Source organism: Scyliorhinus torazame, chromosome 4 (assembly GCF_047496885.1).
Source record: "Scyliorhinus torazame isolate Kashiwa2021f chromosome 4, sScyTor2.1, whole genome shotgun sequence".
In the NCBI taxonomy this organism is placed as follows: Eukaryota; Metazoa; Chordata; class Chondrichthyes; order Carcharhiniformes; family Scyliorhinidae; genus Scyliorhinus; species Scyliorhinus torazame.
The window spans coordinates 330938888-330957185 of record NC_092710.1 but is presented as its reverse complement, the minus strand read 5'-3'; the positions used below and the strand labels follow the sequence as shown (position 1 = coordinate 330957185).

General features: G+C 47.5%; 1 protein-coding gene across 3 annotated transcripts in view; it reads right to left on the bottom strand.

Moving 5' to 3' along the window:
* Positions 1-1248: 1248 nt before the first annotated feature.
* vegfab (vascular endothelial growth factor Ab) overlaps positions 1249-18298 on the bottom strand; it is a 129331-nt gene continuing 112281 nt past the window's right edge. For all 3 annotated transcript variants that reach the window (XM_072500203.1, XM_072500205.1, XM_072500204.1), the window contains 2 exons: positions 14445-14576; positions 1249-2554 (listed from right to left, as the gene is read on the bottom strand). In XM_072500203.1, the coding sequence (XP_072356304.1) occupies positions 2533-2554; positions 14445-14576 (154 nt within the window). In that variant the 3' untranslated portion in view covers positions 1249-2532. The remainder of the gene's footprint in view (positions 2555-14444; positions 14577-18298) is intronic.

Sequence of the window (18298 nt, the reverse complement as noted above, 5' to 3'; positions counted from 1 at the left end):
CAGGGGGGAGGGGGCACCTCGTTGAAGTACCAAACGGGAGCTGAACAATCAGATGGGGTAGGTCAATTTAAATGGTACAGAAATGTTGGTGATGAGGGATATTTCTGACGTGAGATCTGCCCAGTTTGATTTTTGTTCCAGGTATTCCGTCACCACCCATCTGCTAAGAGACCAGAATCTCGCCCACCATTTTGAGCAAGCCAGATTCTTACTTGTGTTTATGCACGTATATGTGTGCATGTGTGTGTGTACTCGTATGTGTGTGTGTGTGTGGAGGAATGTGCTTCAATTCACATGGTGGTGGGGGAGTGCAGGTGGGAGATGACGCAGAAGAGCGGCTCCTCCCAGCAGGCACCACTGCCCATCTTGCCAAGGCAGTGGGTATCTTTCCTGTCATATTGCTTAGTCTTTAATTACGAGCATGACATGGGGCAAGGATGAGATATCAGAGTAGGTGTGCCAAGAAAGAAGGTGGGCTCAGAGCTGGGAGTAAGGGGCAGGTGGTGTCGCTGGGGAGAGGTTACTGGGTAGTGATAGAGAGAGGGCATGTGAATTGTCATGACGACTGTATAGCATCAACTAATGCAAGTACACTTAACACTGCTTCACAAAATTCACATCTGTTGCGTTGAAGAATTTGACACAAAATTTACACCTTATGTTTTCATTCACTTACCCACTCTGTTCAACCCCCTTCCCCCCTTCCAAACAAAACCCAAAGAGATATGGATATACAGAGCTCCGGTGCCAATATCTTCAGTACGTGGATGCTGTTGCCTGGTGCTGCACCTCGAGCCAGTCTTGGCTTTCAATCTTTAGTATACGATTGTATACTTGGGCTGAGGACTGTCTTCACCCACAACTGGAAGGCCCCCATTATCACCTGCCAACTGGTGCGACAATGGCACACCTCTTGCCCAACCCGGCCACCATTTCAGCGGGGACCATGTACTTCACAAATTGTGTGAGGCCGCACCGGATCCTATTCATTCTGCGGCGAGGGATTTTCTGCCTATGCTTCGCCTGCATTGAGCTGAAGGCGGTTCATTATAATCGGACAGGATTCGCTCAGTTTGGAACTGCAGTCAATCCAACATCAGCTGACGGCAATTGTGTCATACTGGGTTCAGTTATGTTTAACTGTCTGGTTTTATAAAACATGGGTCGTACCTATTTTAATTTGAAGGCAGGATACTGCCTCACAGCATCGCAAATGCAACCCCCCCCCCCCCACCCTCACACCACCCCCGCTGATCTTTTACATCTATCATCTTTCAAACATAAATGTGAATTAATATAATTGTTTTTTTTAAAAGAGCAGCCATCATACCCAGAGGTCACACTTTGTATAAAACATCAGTAGGCCACAACTGAAGAAAAATCAACTATTTGCTGCAGTTTCTGCGGATATTTTTGAGTTCGGGGTGGGATGGTGAAGGGAATTTATATTCTAGAATGAACTTCCAGACATGCGACAACCTATTCAGACTGGCTCCCCACACAAACAGTATCTGGCCTTGGGAAGATGCGGCTAGGCCAGCAGTGAAACGTACAATCGAATCTGACAGCCCTGCGTTTCAGTTGTTGGACCACATCCATCTGTTGCCTGGTCGTAACCCAGCTCTCCTTCAAAGCATATCCCTCCTTTCGACGTTTCAGTGTTAGTGACCCAGATTTGTCATTTTCGTGACAGCTCCTTTTCCGTTTGGCGGCAGGCTTCGGGGAGCTCTCAGGATGGGAAGGCTGTCTTCCCAGCAGGCGCTTGTGACAAGCACATCGGTGGCACGGGCCCCCTCAACAGCCGTGTTCTCTTTGCGAATTGGGCTTCAGTTAGGTAGCCTGGGAACAAACAGCTGCCCGCGGACCAAGGGGTCAAACGATGCTCCAATGGTATTTATTCTCTTTTGAAAAGCAGAGTTCTGAGGCGCATGTTATTATTTAATTCACACCCTTTTCCTGAAGCCCAACTCTTCCAAATAGAACAATTTGTCCTTGTTAATCATTCCCGGGAAAATCTTGGGTCTTCGAAATGAAGCTTCAATGCGTCCGTATATTAATATATAACATATATTTTGCTTTTCACTCTTCAAGGAAGTCTTTCACCAGGCTTTTTGTCTATATATATATATATATATATATATATATATAGTTTTATATTTTATATATATATATATATATATTTATATATATATATCTTTAAAAATAATGACCCAATGAATAGAATCAGAAATCCCGGATTCATCATTTTGCCAACAGTTTTCCAAGTAATTTTCTTAGCCTTGTTTAGCAGCATGTATTCTGAATAATACTAGGCCTTTTAAATAATAATATATCGGCACAAATCAAAGAAGGCCTTCTTCCCAGGAATGACTTTTTTTGTTTTTGTTTTCCTCCAGAAATCTTATTGGATTCAAAGTGCTGTGCTCTTTCTCTCCTTCGTGCCTCTGTCTTCTTTTTCAAAAACAAGACGCTTTTAAAAATAAAAACAACGATTAAAAACCGACAGAAAATATATCTCATTTCTATATCCACTCATCTCCTGGGTTTTTCACACCTGCAATGGGAAACAGAGAAAGAGAGAGAAAACGGGTCAGTTGGGTTTCAACAAAAGCGAATGGTACCCGTTCAACAATATGTTTTATCTGCACTCTGACAGACTGTCCACTTTCTGTGCCTCTTCCTCCCAGCAGGCTTTCCCCCTTGCTCGAGTTCCGGTTCCCCAAGTGGAGGCGACCCTCACCTGGGTGTGAGCCTAAAAAAGCAAGGCTCGAGTTGACCCATTGCCACGAGAAAGTGAGCCCAATGACTCCGTAATAGGCCACTTTTGTTAGAGCGATTGGAAAACCTTGGTTTGAGGTTGAGCTGGCCGCGTGTGGGGTAGGCAAGGGTGATAGGTGAAAAAGAGGCTGGAGCTGTGGGGGGGAGACCGGGTGCGATCTAATGGTGGCATCCCGCCAGAATCAGGACCCGTCGCGACTGGTAGATCCCGGGAAAGGCATCTTCCGATATTTAGCCGGCTCACCATGCCATGAGATCTAACGGGATCTCGCGAGACGTCGTGATCTGGATTCCGGCCAAAATGGCCGGGATCCAGATCAGGCAAATTTGCATATTAACATGTTGCCGTCAGCATCACTTTAATATGCACTCGCTGGAGTTACCCAAGGTATCATAGAAGTTACAGTGCAGAAGGAGGCCATTCGGCCCATTGAGTCTGCACCGCCCCTTGGAAAGAGCACCCTACCTTATCACACTCCTCCACCCTATCCCCAGTAACCCCACTTAACCTACTTGGTCACGAAGGACAATTTAGTATGGCCAATCCACCTCACCTGCACATCTTTGGACTGAGGGAGGAAACCGGAGGAATCCCACGCAGACGCGGGGAAAACGTGCAGACTCCACACAGGCAGTGACCCAAGCCAGGAATCGAACCTGGGACGCTGGATCTATGAAGCAACTGTGCTAACCACTGTGCTACTGTGCCACCCATGGGATTGTAAACATACCTGGGGTTGACCTGGTCTTTATACCATTGCAAGAGGGGAGTGGGAGTGGGACTGGGGTGGTGTCGGAAGTTCTGTTAAGTTTTGACAGGACAATCAAGATACATGATTGGCAATGGCAAATCTACAGTATCTCCTGCATCAAAGCCTATTTCTTCCCGTAATACATATTGCTTTTTGATTGTGATCTCGTAGTCTGTCAGTGTGCAGTTAAAAAGTTCACATCTTAGTCACAAACAAACCTGCCATAGTTAAAGGCCTTTACTTAAAGAGACACCATTGACATGAAGAAACATTTTGCCAAACCTTTGTTCAGGTTGCTTGTAAGCTATAGTCATCTACAACGGGTTCAATGATCCATTATGAAATGGCATATTTTGTTGAATTTGCAGAGCCAGAATGAACCGGTTTGGCACTCTTTTTCCCAGATAACGATGTCCCTTTAACTATTGCGTCATTAGTCAATCACATCTCAATCGAATGCCAGTGTTATTATTGGCTGAAGGCAGTTGAGCCTCATTGGGAGCGGTTTGATGAAGTCACACTGAGAGGGAGGGGAAAAGAGTTAGAATGGGAAGGCGTGACTGTGAGACAGCTGCAGGCACTGTGTCCACCACCTTGCATGGCAAGGTTTAGACCCGAACAGCTGCAAACTTTACTGTCCCGTTGTATCGTTCCCTTGTCGTGCACACCTTCCCGTTACATAAAGGCACCCGGAGACATTCTCCTTAAGCCCAGGAAAAAGGAGGAAGGCACCGTTTGAAACAAAATCTGGGTGGCGGTAAAATCATTAGAATACATTTTACTCTTCAATCAAAATTGCTTCGATTTGTTAACAACAATTGTTGTTGGGTAGACCGTTGCCATGGAATCGAGGGGATGCTCTGTGCCCTTCTGCGAGGGGAAAATGCCTACTTACAAGCCAAAATAAATACAGCTCCAGATTGGTTAGGAGCTCCTCACTATAGGATTATTCAATGACTCAACACAGAGCGAGGCCATTTGGCCCGTCATGTGTGTGCCGTCCCTTTGAAAACGCTATCCAATTCGTCCCACTCTTATTGCTCTCCATCCCTGCAACTTTTTTCTTCCTTTTATCCAAATCTCTTTTGGAGGTTACGATTGAATCAGCTGCCCTTTCAGACAGTGCATTTCAGATCATGACGACTTGCCGCATGAAAACTACAATCAATTTGAGGAGGTACGGCATCTGCTCAGATCCATGCGACCGCATCAATAATCTGCTGTAGAATTCTGGTGGTGGGCCACAGGGTGACAGGTTTTTGTGTTCAGCAGATCGAAAGCAGCCATTTTGGTTCATGCCAACGTAAGTGGTGAGAGGCATTAGGGAAACTGCCACTGTCCCTGTGGGCAACGAGCTTGTTGCTTATGAGCAAACCCAATGAGGTTAAGAAAAGGTTGAAGCAATTTTGTGGGTCTGCAATGTGGCATTTTCTATTGCTTTCATTGGATGTGAGAAATGGACAGCCCAGGGAGGTGGATAGGAGTTTTTGAGGAGAGCTCCCCTCGTCTCCCCCGCCTCAGCTCACCCCCTCACCCCAATAAGTATATTGGACGTCCTCAGAGGTCTCAAGTCCAGCTTCAAGAAGAAGAAAAGTGACCACCCAAAGTTCTGTGGGGCTGTAAGCAGCCCAAGAATCCCCCGCTGCTTTGACACTTTTATTCTCATCAAACCTTCCTCAAGATCGAAGGCCCGAAATGGAGGCGTGGAAAAGTCAGCAGGACAATGAATCGCAAAGCGAAACACAGCAGGGATTGTCTCTGTAACTGGAGCTGCCCATGTGATGCTGTTGGCAAAGGATCATCTTCTGATTCCAGATCCTCACTTTAAGCCTTTCTTTCTCCTTTGCATTTCTTCCTCATTCCCCCGTTCCTCCTGCTCGTTCCCCCTTCCCTCGCTTTGGCTCCTAGTTCCTCCTCTGCTCCGTATTTTCCTCATCACCTTGCTATTCTACTGCAGCGGCAGGCAGCTGGGCTGTTGGCGTGAGGTCGACAAGTGTTTCACAAGGTAAAGTTAATGATTGAAAGACAAATAAATATAATTTTGTTTTCCATTAAAACCGCTAATGAAGTCCTTCTAGTTCACTCCATGTGATTACTTTCAAACATTCTGCTCTTTTATGTAAACTCTTGTCACAAATACCTGCCACAGTTATCAAAGAGCTAATAAAACAGCTAGCAAGAATGTCCGTACATTCCTGCAATGCCCTGGGCCAGCTTAATTACCAGGAGTCCAAAGGTCCCACATATATTCCACTTGGTAAAGTTGGACGTGCCCGTTTACTTCATTAAGCCATTAAGTGTGATCAGTTGCACAAAAGGCAGCAGACTGAATGCCAGTTGTTTGTGATCTTTGATGATCTCGCAACCATGCTCGCCTTTTCAGGCTTGTGGTGAACTCGTCGGGTTTGGGGTGGGGTGGGGGGTTGGGCATTTTAAAAATTCATTGACGGGATGTGGGCGACACTGGCGAGGCCGGCATTTATTGCCCGTCCCTGGTGATCCTTGTGGTGGTTAGCGTCGGGGTTGGTTTGGCGTAGGTAATGGCAACAACCACCATTTCAGAATGACCTTAAATTGGCCTTCATTATTGGGGGAGCTTTCGAATTGGAGGGCAGGGTCTTTGCTTTTCAGCTCGTCTTTCCATATGAGCCTGGCATGGTTCAAATTGTCTGTCTTTGAGCCAGATTTCCAATAAAGGGGAGCCATCTTTCAGGTAATTGGGACTTGCCCGGTAAGCTAGTCCTTCCTATTTATTTAATTTATGATCTTTCAGGCACGATGTTCTTTAAGGATTTAGTTTTGTTTGTCTTCCCGGTATTGATTCCAGTGTTGTTTCGGATTTCCTTCAGTCCTGGAAGTAGATTTGGAGTCTGTGAAACCACATTCACCGTGTTCTAATCAAAGGGAGAAGCCTTACCCTCAGTGAGGGAACACACCTGTCCTCTATCTTCACCTTATGTGGACTCTGCTGCTTCCGATGGCCAAGAGCACAGGCACTGGTATCAGCCCAAGGCTGTATTTTGCTTGTCCCGACCCTACAACATAAACCATTGCCCCATTAGATATGAAAGGTTCTCTCAGGTCCTGCTGGTCTTATTTCTCTTCATTTCAATCTACTGGCGAGTGACCAATCCGCAGTCAATCCATGGATGGTGTTGGAGACAGCCCTTTCCTGGCTTGTTAGAACAGTATAAGCCTCCAGGCCTAAAGGTGTCTCCAGCCTCCAAGACAGGGCCGCAAAGGTTGATGCAGGAACAAGAATCCAAAGTCCAAAGACATGCGAAGATGGCATGAAGAAGACAGGGGAATGGATTCTCCCCCCCACCACATTTCTGCCTCGACCCGCCAGCGGGATTCTACATTACGCCGGCCAGTGAATGGGGATTCCCATAGTGGGGCAGCCCCACGCTGTCGGGAAACCCCCGGGCTGCCGGCAAAATGGAGAATCCCGCCCAGGATCTCTACACGGAGAGCATTCACAGATACAGATCTCAGTTAAACCCCACTTCACAATGTGGTGCATGAGGAATATGCAGATAGTGTAACGCTCCGATTCAAGATGGTGGAGCTTCAGGACCTGTGAGGGAATGTCGCTCTGCGGTCCTTCACCTGCTGGGTTCTCCGATTTCTGCAGCTGTTGGAACTTGGGGAGAAAATGCCAAGTTTCTGCTCATGAGGGGGTAAGAAGGGAGAATTTCTCGGTCTTCTCCCAGAATCCAGTTTCCAAGTGATGTGCGTTGCTGGCCTCGTGTCTGCCAGGAATTACAACTGGAAGATCCATAGAGGGAAGGAAGGAAGGAAAAGTACCTGTGACAGTCCCTGCTTATGCTTGTGCAATGGATCTAAGAATAAAGCTGGCACCTCAACAACAAAATCCTCCTCAGTCTAATTAATCGATACTCTTCTGAACCTTCCCCTCTAATTCCAAACAAAATTCTCTTCTTCCTTATGGAATCGCCTACTCTTTCCAAGATGTGAATCTATGGAATAACCAGCTCTTCCAAGCCTTGCCGCTATTTAGAGAATGGCTGGTGTGCACCTCATTTACGCATCGTCTCTTCCTTGGTCTATCTTTCCTCCAACAGCTTACGAGCTCTAAAGACTGCCTTCAGATTTCTTTGGTCCCTCTGAAACCATGACAAAGGGCCTTGGCTTCTCAATAATGATAAAAATTAGCCTTAACAACGGGCACAATGTTTCATCAATGATGACTGGAAATGGCTACCCCCTCTCTTAACCTGTGCGCCCTCCGGCTCATCTAACACGCTAACAGGGCAGCTGGAAGGACAGAGAGCATGCTGCGCCAGGTCAAGAGAATCCCACTCCTGGAGAGTGCCACATGCTTTAAAAATGCCGGAAAGGAAAGGAAAATAGGTGTTATCCCAGAAGGTCTGCAGGGGGCAACAACTGGTTAAACAAAATGGCTGCCGGGGAAGCAACTTGTTTACTGTTACAAACACTGAAGGTAAAGCAATAGAAAATGGCAAGCACTCCCACATGCTGAACTATTGTTAATGTTGTTGTGTACAGTAATGAATAAAGGAGGTGTGCGTTGTCAGTAAATTTTTTCTTGTTAACCTCGATGGGGTCGGAGCTGTCAGGTTTTATGGCAATATCACGCCAGTCTATCAGGTGATAACTGGAACTTCTTTTGGAAAGAACTAAGAAGCCCAGGAGGGCTTCTTAAAACAATATGTAGACAGTCCAACTAGGGAAGGGGCGGTACTGGACCTGGTATTGGGGAATGAGCCCGGCCAGGTGGTAGATGTTTCAGTAGGGGAGCATTTCGGTAACAGTGACCACAATTCAGTAAGTTTTAAAGTACTGGTGGACAAGGATAAGAGTGGTCCGAGGATGAATGTGCTAAATTGGGGGAAGGCTAATTATAACAATATTAGGCGGGAACTGAAGAACATAGATTGGGGGCGGATGTTTGAGGGAAAATCAACATCTGACATGTGGGAGGCTTTCAAGTGGCAGTTGAAAGGAATACAGGACCGGCATGTTCCTGTGAGGAAGAAAGATAAATACGGCAATTTTCGGGAACCTTGGATGAGTAGTGATATTGTAGGCCTCGTCAAAAAGAAAAAGGAGGCATTTGTCAGGGCGAAAAGGCTGGGAACAGACGAAGCCTGCGTGGAATATAAGGAAAGTAGGAAGGAACTTAAGCAAGGAGTCAGGAGGGCTAGAAGGGGTCACGAAAAGTCATTGGCAAATAGGGTTAAGGAAAATCCCAAGGCTTTTTACACGTACATAAAAAGCAAGAGGGTAGCCGGGGAAAGAGTTGGCCCACTGAAGGATAGGCAAGGTAATCTATGTGTGGAGCCAGAGGAAATGGGCGAGGTACTAAATGAATACTTTGCATCAGTATTCACCAAAGAGAAGGAATTGGTAGATGTTGAGTCTGGAGAAGGGGGTGTAGATAGCCTGGGTCACATTGTGATCCAAAAAGACGAGGTGTTGGGTGTCTTAAAAAATATTAAGGTAGATAAGTCCCCAGGGCCTGATGGGATCTACCCCAGAATACTGAAGGAGGCTGGAGAGGAAATTGCTGAGGCTTTGACAGAAATCTTTGGATCCTCGCTGTCTTCAGGGGATGTCCCGGAGGACTGGAGAATAGCCAATGTTGTTCCTCTGTTTAAGAAGGGTAGCAAGGATAATCCCGGGAACTACAGGCCGGTGAGCCTTACTTCAGTGGTAGGGAAATTACTGGAGAGAATTCTTCGAGACAGGATCTACTCCCATTTGGAAGCAAATGGACGTATTAGTGAGAGGCAGCACGGTTTTGTGAAGGGGAGGTCGTGTCTCACGAACTTGATAGAGTTTTTCGAGGAGGTCACTAAGATGATTGATGCAGGTAGGGCAGTAGATGTTGTCTATATGGACTTCAGTAAGGCCTTTGACAAGGTCCCTCATGGTAGACTAGTACAAAAGGTGAAGTCACACGGGATCAGGGGTGAGCTGGCAAGGTGGATACAGAACTGGCTAGGCCATAGAAGGCAGAGAGTAGCAGTGGAGGGATGCTTTTCTAATTGGAGGGCTGTGACCAGTGGTGTTCCACAGGGATCAGTGCTGGGATCTTTGCTCTTTGTAGTATATATAAATGATTTGGAGGAAAATGTAACTGGTCTGATTAGTAAGTTTGCAGACGACACAAAGGTTGGTGGAATTGCGGATAGCGATGAGGACTGTCGGAGGATACAGCAGGATTTAGATTGTCTGGAGACTTGGGCGGAGAGATGGCAGATGGAGTTTAATCCGGACAAATGTGAGGTAATGCATTTTGGAAGGTCTAATGCAGGTAGGGAATATACAGTGAATGGTAGAACCCTCAAGTGTATTGAAAGTCAAAGAGATCTAGGAGTACAGGTCCACAGGTCATTGAAAGGGGCAACACAGGTGGAGAAGGTAGTCAAGAAGGCATACGGCATGCTTGCCTTCATTGGCCGGGGCATTGAGTATAAGAATTGGCAAGTCATGTTGCAGCTGTATAGAACCTTAGTTAGGCCACACTTGGAGTATAGTGTTCAATTCTGGTTGCCACACTACCAGAAGGATGTGGAGGCTTTAGAGAGGGTGCAGAAGAGATTTACCAGAATGTTGCCTGGTATGGAGGGCATTAGCTATGAGGAGCGATTGAATAAACTCGGTTTGTTCTCACTGGAACGAAGGAGGTTGAGGGGAGACCTGATAGAGGTATACAAAATTATGAGGGGCATAGACAGAGTGGATAGTCAGAGGCTTTTCCCCAGGGTAGAGGGATCAATTACTAGGGGGCATAGGTTTAAGGTGAGAGGGGCAAGGTTTAGAGTAGATGTACGAGGCAAGTTTTTTACGCAGAGGGTAGTGGGTGCCTGGAACTCGCTACCGGAGGAGGTAGTGGAAGCAGGGGCGATAGGGACATTTAAGGGGCATCTTGACAAATATATGAATAGGATGGGAATAGAAGGATACGGACCCAGGAAGTGTAGAAGATTGTAGTTTAGTCGGGCAGCATGGTCGGCACGGGCTTGGAGGGCCGAAGGGCCTGTTCCTGGGCTGTACATTTCTTTGTTCTTTGTTCTTTGTAATGGCCAATTATCCAAGATAAGTAGATGATATCTGAATTCAAACTATCCCTGTAGGTCATGAGATAAGGTTTTAGGCAATAAGTGCCACCTCATTTTGGAATTGGAATGAGGTGAGCGGCATTGGCCTATCAATGGGCTCCGTGAGGAATTGGTGGGTTATGGGTACTACTCTGCTGCTATCACATCCCCCAGCAAGACGTTGGGCTGGTTGAGTGGGTGCTAACTATCGCTGGCCTCGGTGCCCGAGGCTGGCCAAAGGAAAGATCAGTCAGGCTCGCTGGTCCTGGGCTGCATGAACCATGGACTGCAGTGGTTCAAGGAGGAGGCTAACCAGCACCTAGGGATGGGCAATGAAGGCTGGCGAAGCCCATATCTTGTGAAATAATTATGAAAAGGCTATTCCTTACAGAGGCATGGATGTGGACTTCAATAGAGAATCATGCAATTTGCAATGCAGAAGGAGGCCATTCGATCCATCGAGTCTGCACCGGCCCTTGGAAAGGACACCCTACCTAAACCCACATCTCCACCCTATCCCCGTAACCCCACCTAAATATTTTTGGACACTAAGTGCAATTTAGCATGGCCAATCCACTTAACCTGCACATCTTTGGACTGTGGGAGGAAACCGGAGCACCCAGAGGAAACCCACGCAGGCACGGGGAGAACGCGCAGATTCCGCACAAACAGTAACCCCAAGCGCGAATCGAATGTGGGACCCTGGTGCTGTGGAGCAACAGTGCTAACCACTGTGCCACCGTGCCACCCAGGTATAGGCCAGCCACAATGCTCCCAGGGTGAAGTGACCATTGTCCAGATCTGCGACGTGCGACTGGTCACCAGAGCAAGAAAACATTTAATTTTTCAAAACCTCTCTTTCCGTCCCAGCAATAATTAATGGTCATGTGGTGCTAATTGAGACAGTAATAATGCAGTCTGGGCGTTCTCCTCCCACCCTGCCCCTCTTTGACCTGTCGGAAAAATGCGCCACGGGCTCCTGTTCATTCCTGGCGCCTGATGGAGCAGTCGAGGTAAGAGCAAGTTACAAGGTAAAGGTTAATGAGGCTTTCTATGCAGGACTCTGGGCACATGTAAACTTTGAAGATTGCGAAAGGGGGAATGACAAGCCTGACCGTGCAGATTGTTGGCTGTGGCAATAGGTCCAAACACCAAGTTAAAAATTAGCCAGTTCGGAGTGAGGAATGGAATGCTGGCTGCTGCTATTGGGCTCCGTTAGCAAGAAAATGCACAGGAGAAAGAAGAGAGTGAAGGGGTCGGACAGGAGGTTGGGTCAGGGGTTTGCGATCGATTTTAAAAAACAAAACAAATCAAATAACGAAGGAGTTATTGGGCTCAGAAAATCCCAAGTTCCTCAAAAGCCCTACAGGCAAACCAAAACAGCTAAAGATATCGAAATCTTCAAGTGACGACCTTTAGGAGGCCTGACCAGTTTGGAGCTTTATGCCCTGTCTGGTTCAGAGATTATGTCGCTGGTAAGGTCCATATTTAGCCATGGATGCCGCTTTAGCTCAGTTGGCCAGACAGCTGGTTCGTGATGCAAAGTGAGGCCAGCAGCACAGGTTCAATTCCCGTACAGGCTGACGTTACTATGGAGAACCGGCCTTCTCAACCTTGCCCCTCGGCTGAGGTGTGGTGATCCTCAGGTAAAATCACCACCAGTCAGCTCTCCTGCCGCTCAAAGGGGAAGGCAGCTTATGGTCATCTGGGACTGCGCCAACTTTACCTTTGACCATACCTGTGAGTTCCAGGACCACCAATCATCCACCTACACTTCCAGCCATTAGAATGAGCAGGATTATTCCAACCTTGCCCCACCTTTCCCAGTTCACACTACAGGTTTCGATGTGTCACACAAGAGGGCACTTTTGAATCATGGCCTGCCACTGTTAAATTGATGAAGCCTCCCCTCGCCCCCGTGACCGGCCAGTCTAATTGTAAATATGGAAAGTTCTTTTTGTTTAGGCGGGGTGGGTGTCGGCATTAGGGGAACCTGAAATGAATGCTACTTTAGACCTCCCACAAGTCCCGAAAGACGTGCTTGTTAGGTGAATTGGACATTCTGAATTTTCCCTCTGTGTACCCGAACAGGCGCCAGTATGTGGCGACTAGGGGATTTTCACAGTAACGTCATTGCAGTGTTAATGTAAGCCTACTTGTGACACTATTAAAGATTATTATTATTTGGTATTGGGCCACGCAGCAAAACATAGCTTCCATTTGAACAATGTCTCTAACATAGGGAAATGGTCCGGGGGGCTTCACAGGAAGGTTATCAGACAAAAACTGAGACTGACAAAGATCAAGGAAGGGTCATCATGCACTAAAGGTCAGGCAAATGACTTGTGGAATGTGTGGAAGGGGACACAGATTGTATTTTTTTTTAATCAGTCACTCGCAAACACAATTTCACAGGGCTCAGGTCTCTGTAACAAGGTGGTCGGGCAAGAAGGCAACTTCTGAGTGTTTACCAATAACGCACACCTCTTTGTATTCAGTTGGCATGGTGCCGGTTGAAGGGGAAGAAAGGGGCCAGAGATGAACCACGCTAAACATCGCCCATGCCAAGAATTGAACACGGTATTATGTAACAGTTGCTAACCACCACAGAACATCAGGCAAATAATAGAAGAACAACAATGTTAATACTTTCTGGTGTAAGACAGCCAGCATGCAGATAATACATTTCAGAGCAAACCGAGGCCATTGGTTCTTATCAAATGAGCTTCCTATCTCAATGAGAAAGAATTAATTTTCATTCAGGAAACTCTTCCTCCACCGAGAAGATCCAAGCATTTCTCCCATTTGGTAAGATATTTATTACATACCCATTTGTGGAGAGGATGTTGTGGGGAGGAGGGTGGATGGGAGGGCAGGAAAGGAGAGGATGGAGGTTACGTCACTGCTGTATCTTCAATGGGTATCTTCTTTGAGCACTATATATAACCGAGGGAAGATCACAAGCTGAGGGGAAGGGGGGGGTTTGGAACTGAAACTGAGAGGGAAATGAGACTAAGTGAGGAAAGTATCTGGCTGGCATGAGGACCCAACAGCCCAGTGAGCCCTTCTCAAATCAGGCTGGAGGGAACATTTATGAAGTCAATTTGTTTCATGCTATTGGTTATTGAGTTTTGAAAATGGAATTGTATCTTCAATAAAGCGAGCCCCTGAACTTTAACCACCATCTTACCTTACCTCTCTTTTCCCCCCAACAAATCAAATCTTGCTGTGAGTGGTGACCCCTCTCTTCACTGACTTTTCCAGTGTGTGATGACCCTTCCCTGATGTTTCCAGTGAGTGCTGACCCCTCCCTCGATCTTTCCAGTGAATGGTGACCCTTCTCCTCACCTCTCCAGTGGTGATGCCTCTCTCCTAACCTTTCCAGTGAATACTGATCCCTTTCCTGACCTCTCCAGTGGCAACGCCTCTCTTCCCTAACCTTACCAGTGAGTGATGACCCCTCCCTTGGTGACCCCTCTCCTGACCTTTCTGGTGAGTGGTGACCCCCTCCCCTGGTGACCCCTCCCCTGACCTCTCCAGCGAGGGGTGACCCTTCCCCTGACCTCTCCAATCAGTGGCGGGTCCTCTTTCCCATGACCTCCCCAGCGATTGGTGACCCCTTACCTTTCCAGCCCCAATGTTAAGCTTTGTGTGATTGGCTAGTGTTTCACTCAGAGTGCACGCGGCCTGGCGGACAATGGGTATGTAATAAAATAACATCTGGCCCACAACAGAACCGACGGTAACAGAGCACACAGCACAGACACTGTCAAAAGTTAAACAAAATAAAAAACAAAGCATGAAGCAAGCTTTTTTTCTGACGAACCTGCAACTGCGTTCATTTAACTCAAGCCTCTTTGACTTGCAACGTAAATGTGTGAATTTACACGAACATTTACAGCTCTGTGGATCCTGTATAAACAAGTGCTTTCTCTTCTCTGAGCAAGGCGCACAGTGACTGCAAAAAGGTAACAGAAAAGATCTCTAAATCTACAGCAAAGAAACATTTAGACATGCAAACCCCACAATCAAGGTGCTTGTTTATCAGCAGAGGGCAAAACTTAATCTGTTGGCTGCAGTAAGGAGGAAGCGGAGATAGATGGAGAGAAAGGGGGAGAACATTAATATCTGTGAGCTCTTCTCCCCTGAAGTGTACTTTTTCAGGCAGCTGCACCTTTAACGGAGAAAGTGCTCGTAAAGCCAAATCACTTCATCCTCGTTCCCCATTTTTCTCTGTCACATTTTGCCTCACGCCCTTCTCCTTGGCTCTCAAACTCTCGCCTCTCCGCCCTCCCTCTCTCCATCTATCTCACTCAAGTCTTCCTCTCTCCCAGGTTCTGATTAGGGACATGGTCTTGTAATCCCAAATCATCGCCAGCCCCAAGGACAAAGAATAAAAGCAATGATGTTTCTGTTGGGAGGGAGGAATAGCAATTTGATGGGGTTTCACTGAACTCATTAATTTCATTGGCACTAACACTACAAGGCAAACCCATCGTCACAACAAGATTACTCATAAATAATGTTATACTTTAACAATCCCTGCAATTAAGCAGGCAATATCTTCTGAATCGTTCACTAATCCTTCAAGTTGCAAAAACCACATACTTCCAGTATCTTCTGGTTGTCTGTTGTATTTATTGCATTAAAGTGGGGTAGATACTTTAAAAAAATTAAAAGTGGCCAAATAGAGAGATGGGTAGACTAGAACCAAGAGAACATGGTTTAAGAATAAGAGGTCTCCCTTTTAAGATGGAGGTGAGTATAATTAATTTTTATCTGAGGGTTATTAGTCTCTTCCCCAGGGAGCAGTGGGGTCTGGGTGATTTATTGATTCAAGGCAAAGCTGGACTGGTTTGCTAAGGGACAGACAGAAAAGTGGAATTGAGACCACAGCCAGATCAGCCATGATCTTATCAAAATGGCAGATCAAGCTCGAAGGGCTGAATGGCCTTCTCCACCTAAGTCCTACGTTCCCATGTACGAGTAATGGAGAACCAGGGGAGGAATGAATATTCTGGAGTCTTGTTTGGTTGCCATTTGGGGATGGGGCTAATGATTGCACTGGACGTTTACCAGGATTGAAGGAGTTCATACATGTGGAGAGACGCGAGGAGCTGATGTTGTTCTCCTCCGAGCAGAGTTAAGTGGAGACCTAACAGGGGTATTCAAAATGATGAGTACGGTAGGGTGAAACTATCCCCTCTGGCAAGCAAGGTGGTAACGGGACATCAAAGGTTTAAAATAGTTGACAAAAGAGCTGGGGGGGAAATTCAGGGAAATTTTCTTCACACAAAAGGTTGCTTATATCTGGAATGCACTACCCTGGAATGGTGGTGGGATCAGATCCCAAATTAACTTACTCAGGGTAACTGGAAAGAGGACTAATTTACACGGTTATGGGGAAAAAAGTGCTGACGCAGGCATGGCGGGTCAAAGGGCATCATTTCGTGCGTAAGGATTCTATGATTTTTTTTCCCATGATTCAAGGAGGTTATGTGGATGTGGTAAATTCTATGATGAGGCAGTTTGAGATCCAAGAGAATGACAATGGAGGATTTGCCAAGTTTAGAAAAGAATTTGGAGGGGAGATCATGTGAATCAGGAGATACTGGTCAGCCAGTCTCAAACTTGCGTTTCAAGCTCTGGTAGATTGTAGGGAGACGTGGGGCGGTAAGCAGTTTGGTGGTCCCGGGTAAGAGGGAGTGAGAGAGCAGACCGTGCAGAGATGTTCTTGATTTCAACATATAGACTCATTTTCAGTGGCTGGTGGACTTTCTTCTGAATTACAGTGTGTCCTGGTCATGTTTTCGGGGTCTTTGTGACGCAGTGGGTAGTGTTCGAGTCCCCGCTAGGGATGCGACAGCCATGGAAGGTTCATTCAGAATACGGCCAAAGAGGTTGGGTTTGAAAATCCTTCCAACACATGCCAATGACAGGCGGTAAGAATGGGAGAGAATCACTTCCGGGTGCGGCGATGACCAGCTGAGTCGCACGTTTCGGCAGCTCCCGGTGAAACGGACTTTTGGGCTCTTGATAGGAGCCCCAACGGCAATTTTGACGGCTAAAAACACTGTGCGGTAAACCAGAAGGGAATCCCCCCTGGATACGGATGAAAAAAGGAGGAGAAAGTGGCCGGATTGCAGTGGATCCTTTAGAACAGCGGCAAGGAAGGCAAGCAAAAACCAAGATGGCGTTGGAAGGTGGCAGTTTAACATGGGGCCCTGAACAACAAGAGTTCTTGAAATGCTGTGTGGAAGAGCTCAAAAAGGAAACGAAGAAAGAGCTATTGGCCCCGATACTACAGGCGATCGAAGGGCTAAAGGAGGAACAAAAGACCCAGGAGCGGGAGCTTCGGGTCGTGAAGGTAAAGGCAGCCGAGAATGAGGACGACATACAGGGCCTGGTGGTGAAGACGGAGATGCATGAGGCACATCAGAAACGATGTGGGGAAAGGTTGGAGGCACTGGAGAACAATGCAAGGAGGAACAACCTGAGGATTCTTGGTCTTCCTGAAGGTGTGGAGGGAGCGGACGTCAGGGCATATGTGAGCACGATGCTGCACTAGTTAATGGGAGCGGAGGCCCCGGCGGGTCCGTTGGAGGTGGAGGGAGCATACCGAGTGATGGCGCGAGGACCGAGAGCAGGAGAAATTCCCAGAGCCATAGTGGTGAGATTCCTCCGTTTTAAGGATAGAGAAATGGTCCTTAGATGGGCAAAGAAAACTCGGAGCAGTAAATGGGAGAACGCGGTGATCCGCGTTTATCAAGACTGGAGTGCGGAGGTGGCGAGAAGGAGAGCGAGCTTTAATCGGGCCAAGGTGGTGCTTCATAAAAAGAAGATAAAATTTGGAATGCTGCAACCGGCAAGACTGTGGGTCACATATCGAGGAAGGCACCACTACTTTGAGACGGCGGATGAAGCGTGGACTTTTATTGTGGAAGAAAAACTGGAATGAGCGGGTTATTAAAAAGAACATTTGAACAAAGTGGTGGGGCAAATGTGGGGGGCGAAGAGGGGGGTTAACAAGGGGGAAGAGGAGTTTTATGTACTAATGCTGCGATGTGGTAACTTTTCTCTCTTCCACAGGTGGTGATGGGGGGAGGAGGGGAGGTGGAGGAGATGGGGCGTTGGCCATTGGGGGCGGGGCCAAGGGAGAAGCGCGGGCTTGGTTCCCGCGCTATGATAATCATGGCGGGAATAGAGAAGCAGGAAGGAGGGGGCGTCGCACGGTGCGAGCCGAGGTCACGGGGGGAAGCCAAGGTCGGCCAGAGATTGCTGACTTCTGGGAGCAACATGGGGGGAGTAATTACGCTAGCGGGGGATCTAGCGGGGGGGGGGGTGGGAGGGGGGAATTACTGGGTTGCTGCTGCTGGGGAGAGGGGGGAGCTGGTATGGGAGGGGATGGGCGGGGGGGCACCGCCTGGGGGAGATACAGCTGCGTGGGAACCGGGTGAGGAGCTGGAAAAAGGTGATGGCTAATCGACAAGGGGGGGTTAGGAAGCCCCCCAACCCGGCTGATCACGTGGAACGTGAGAGGGCTGAACGGGCCGATAAAGAGGGCACGGGTACTCGCACACCTTAAGAAACTTAAGGCAGATGTGGTTATGTTACAGGAAACGCACCTGAAACTGATAGACCAGGTTAGGCTACGCAAAGGATGGGCGGGGCAGGTGTTCC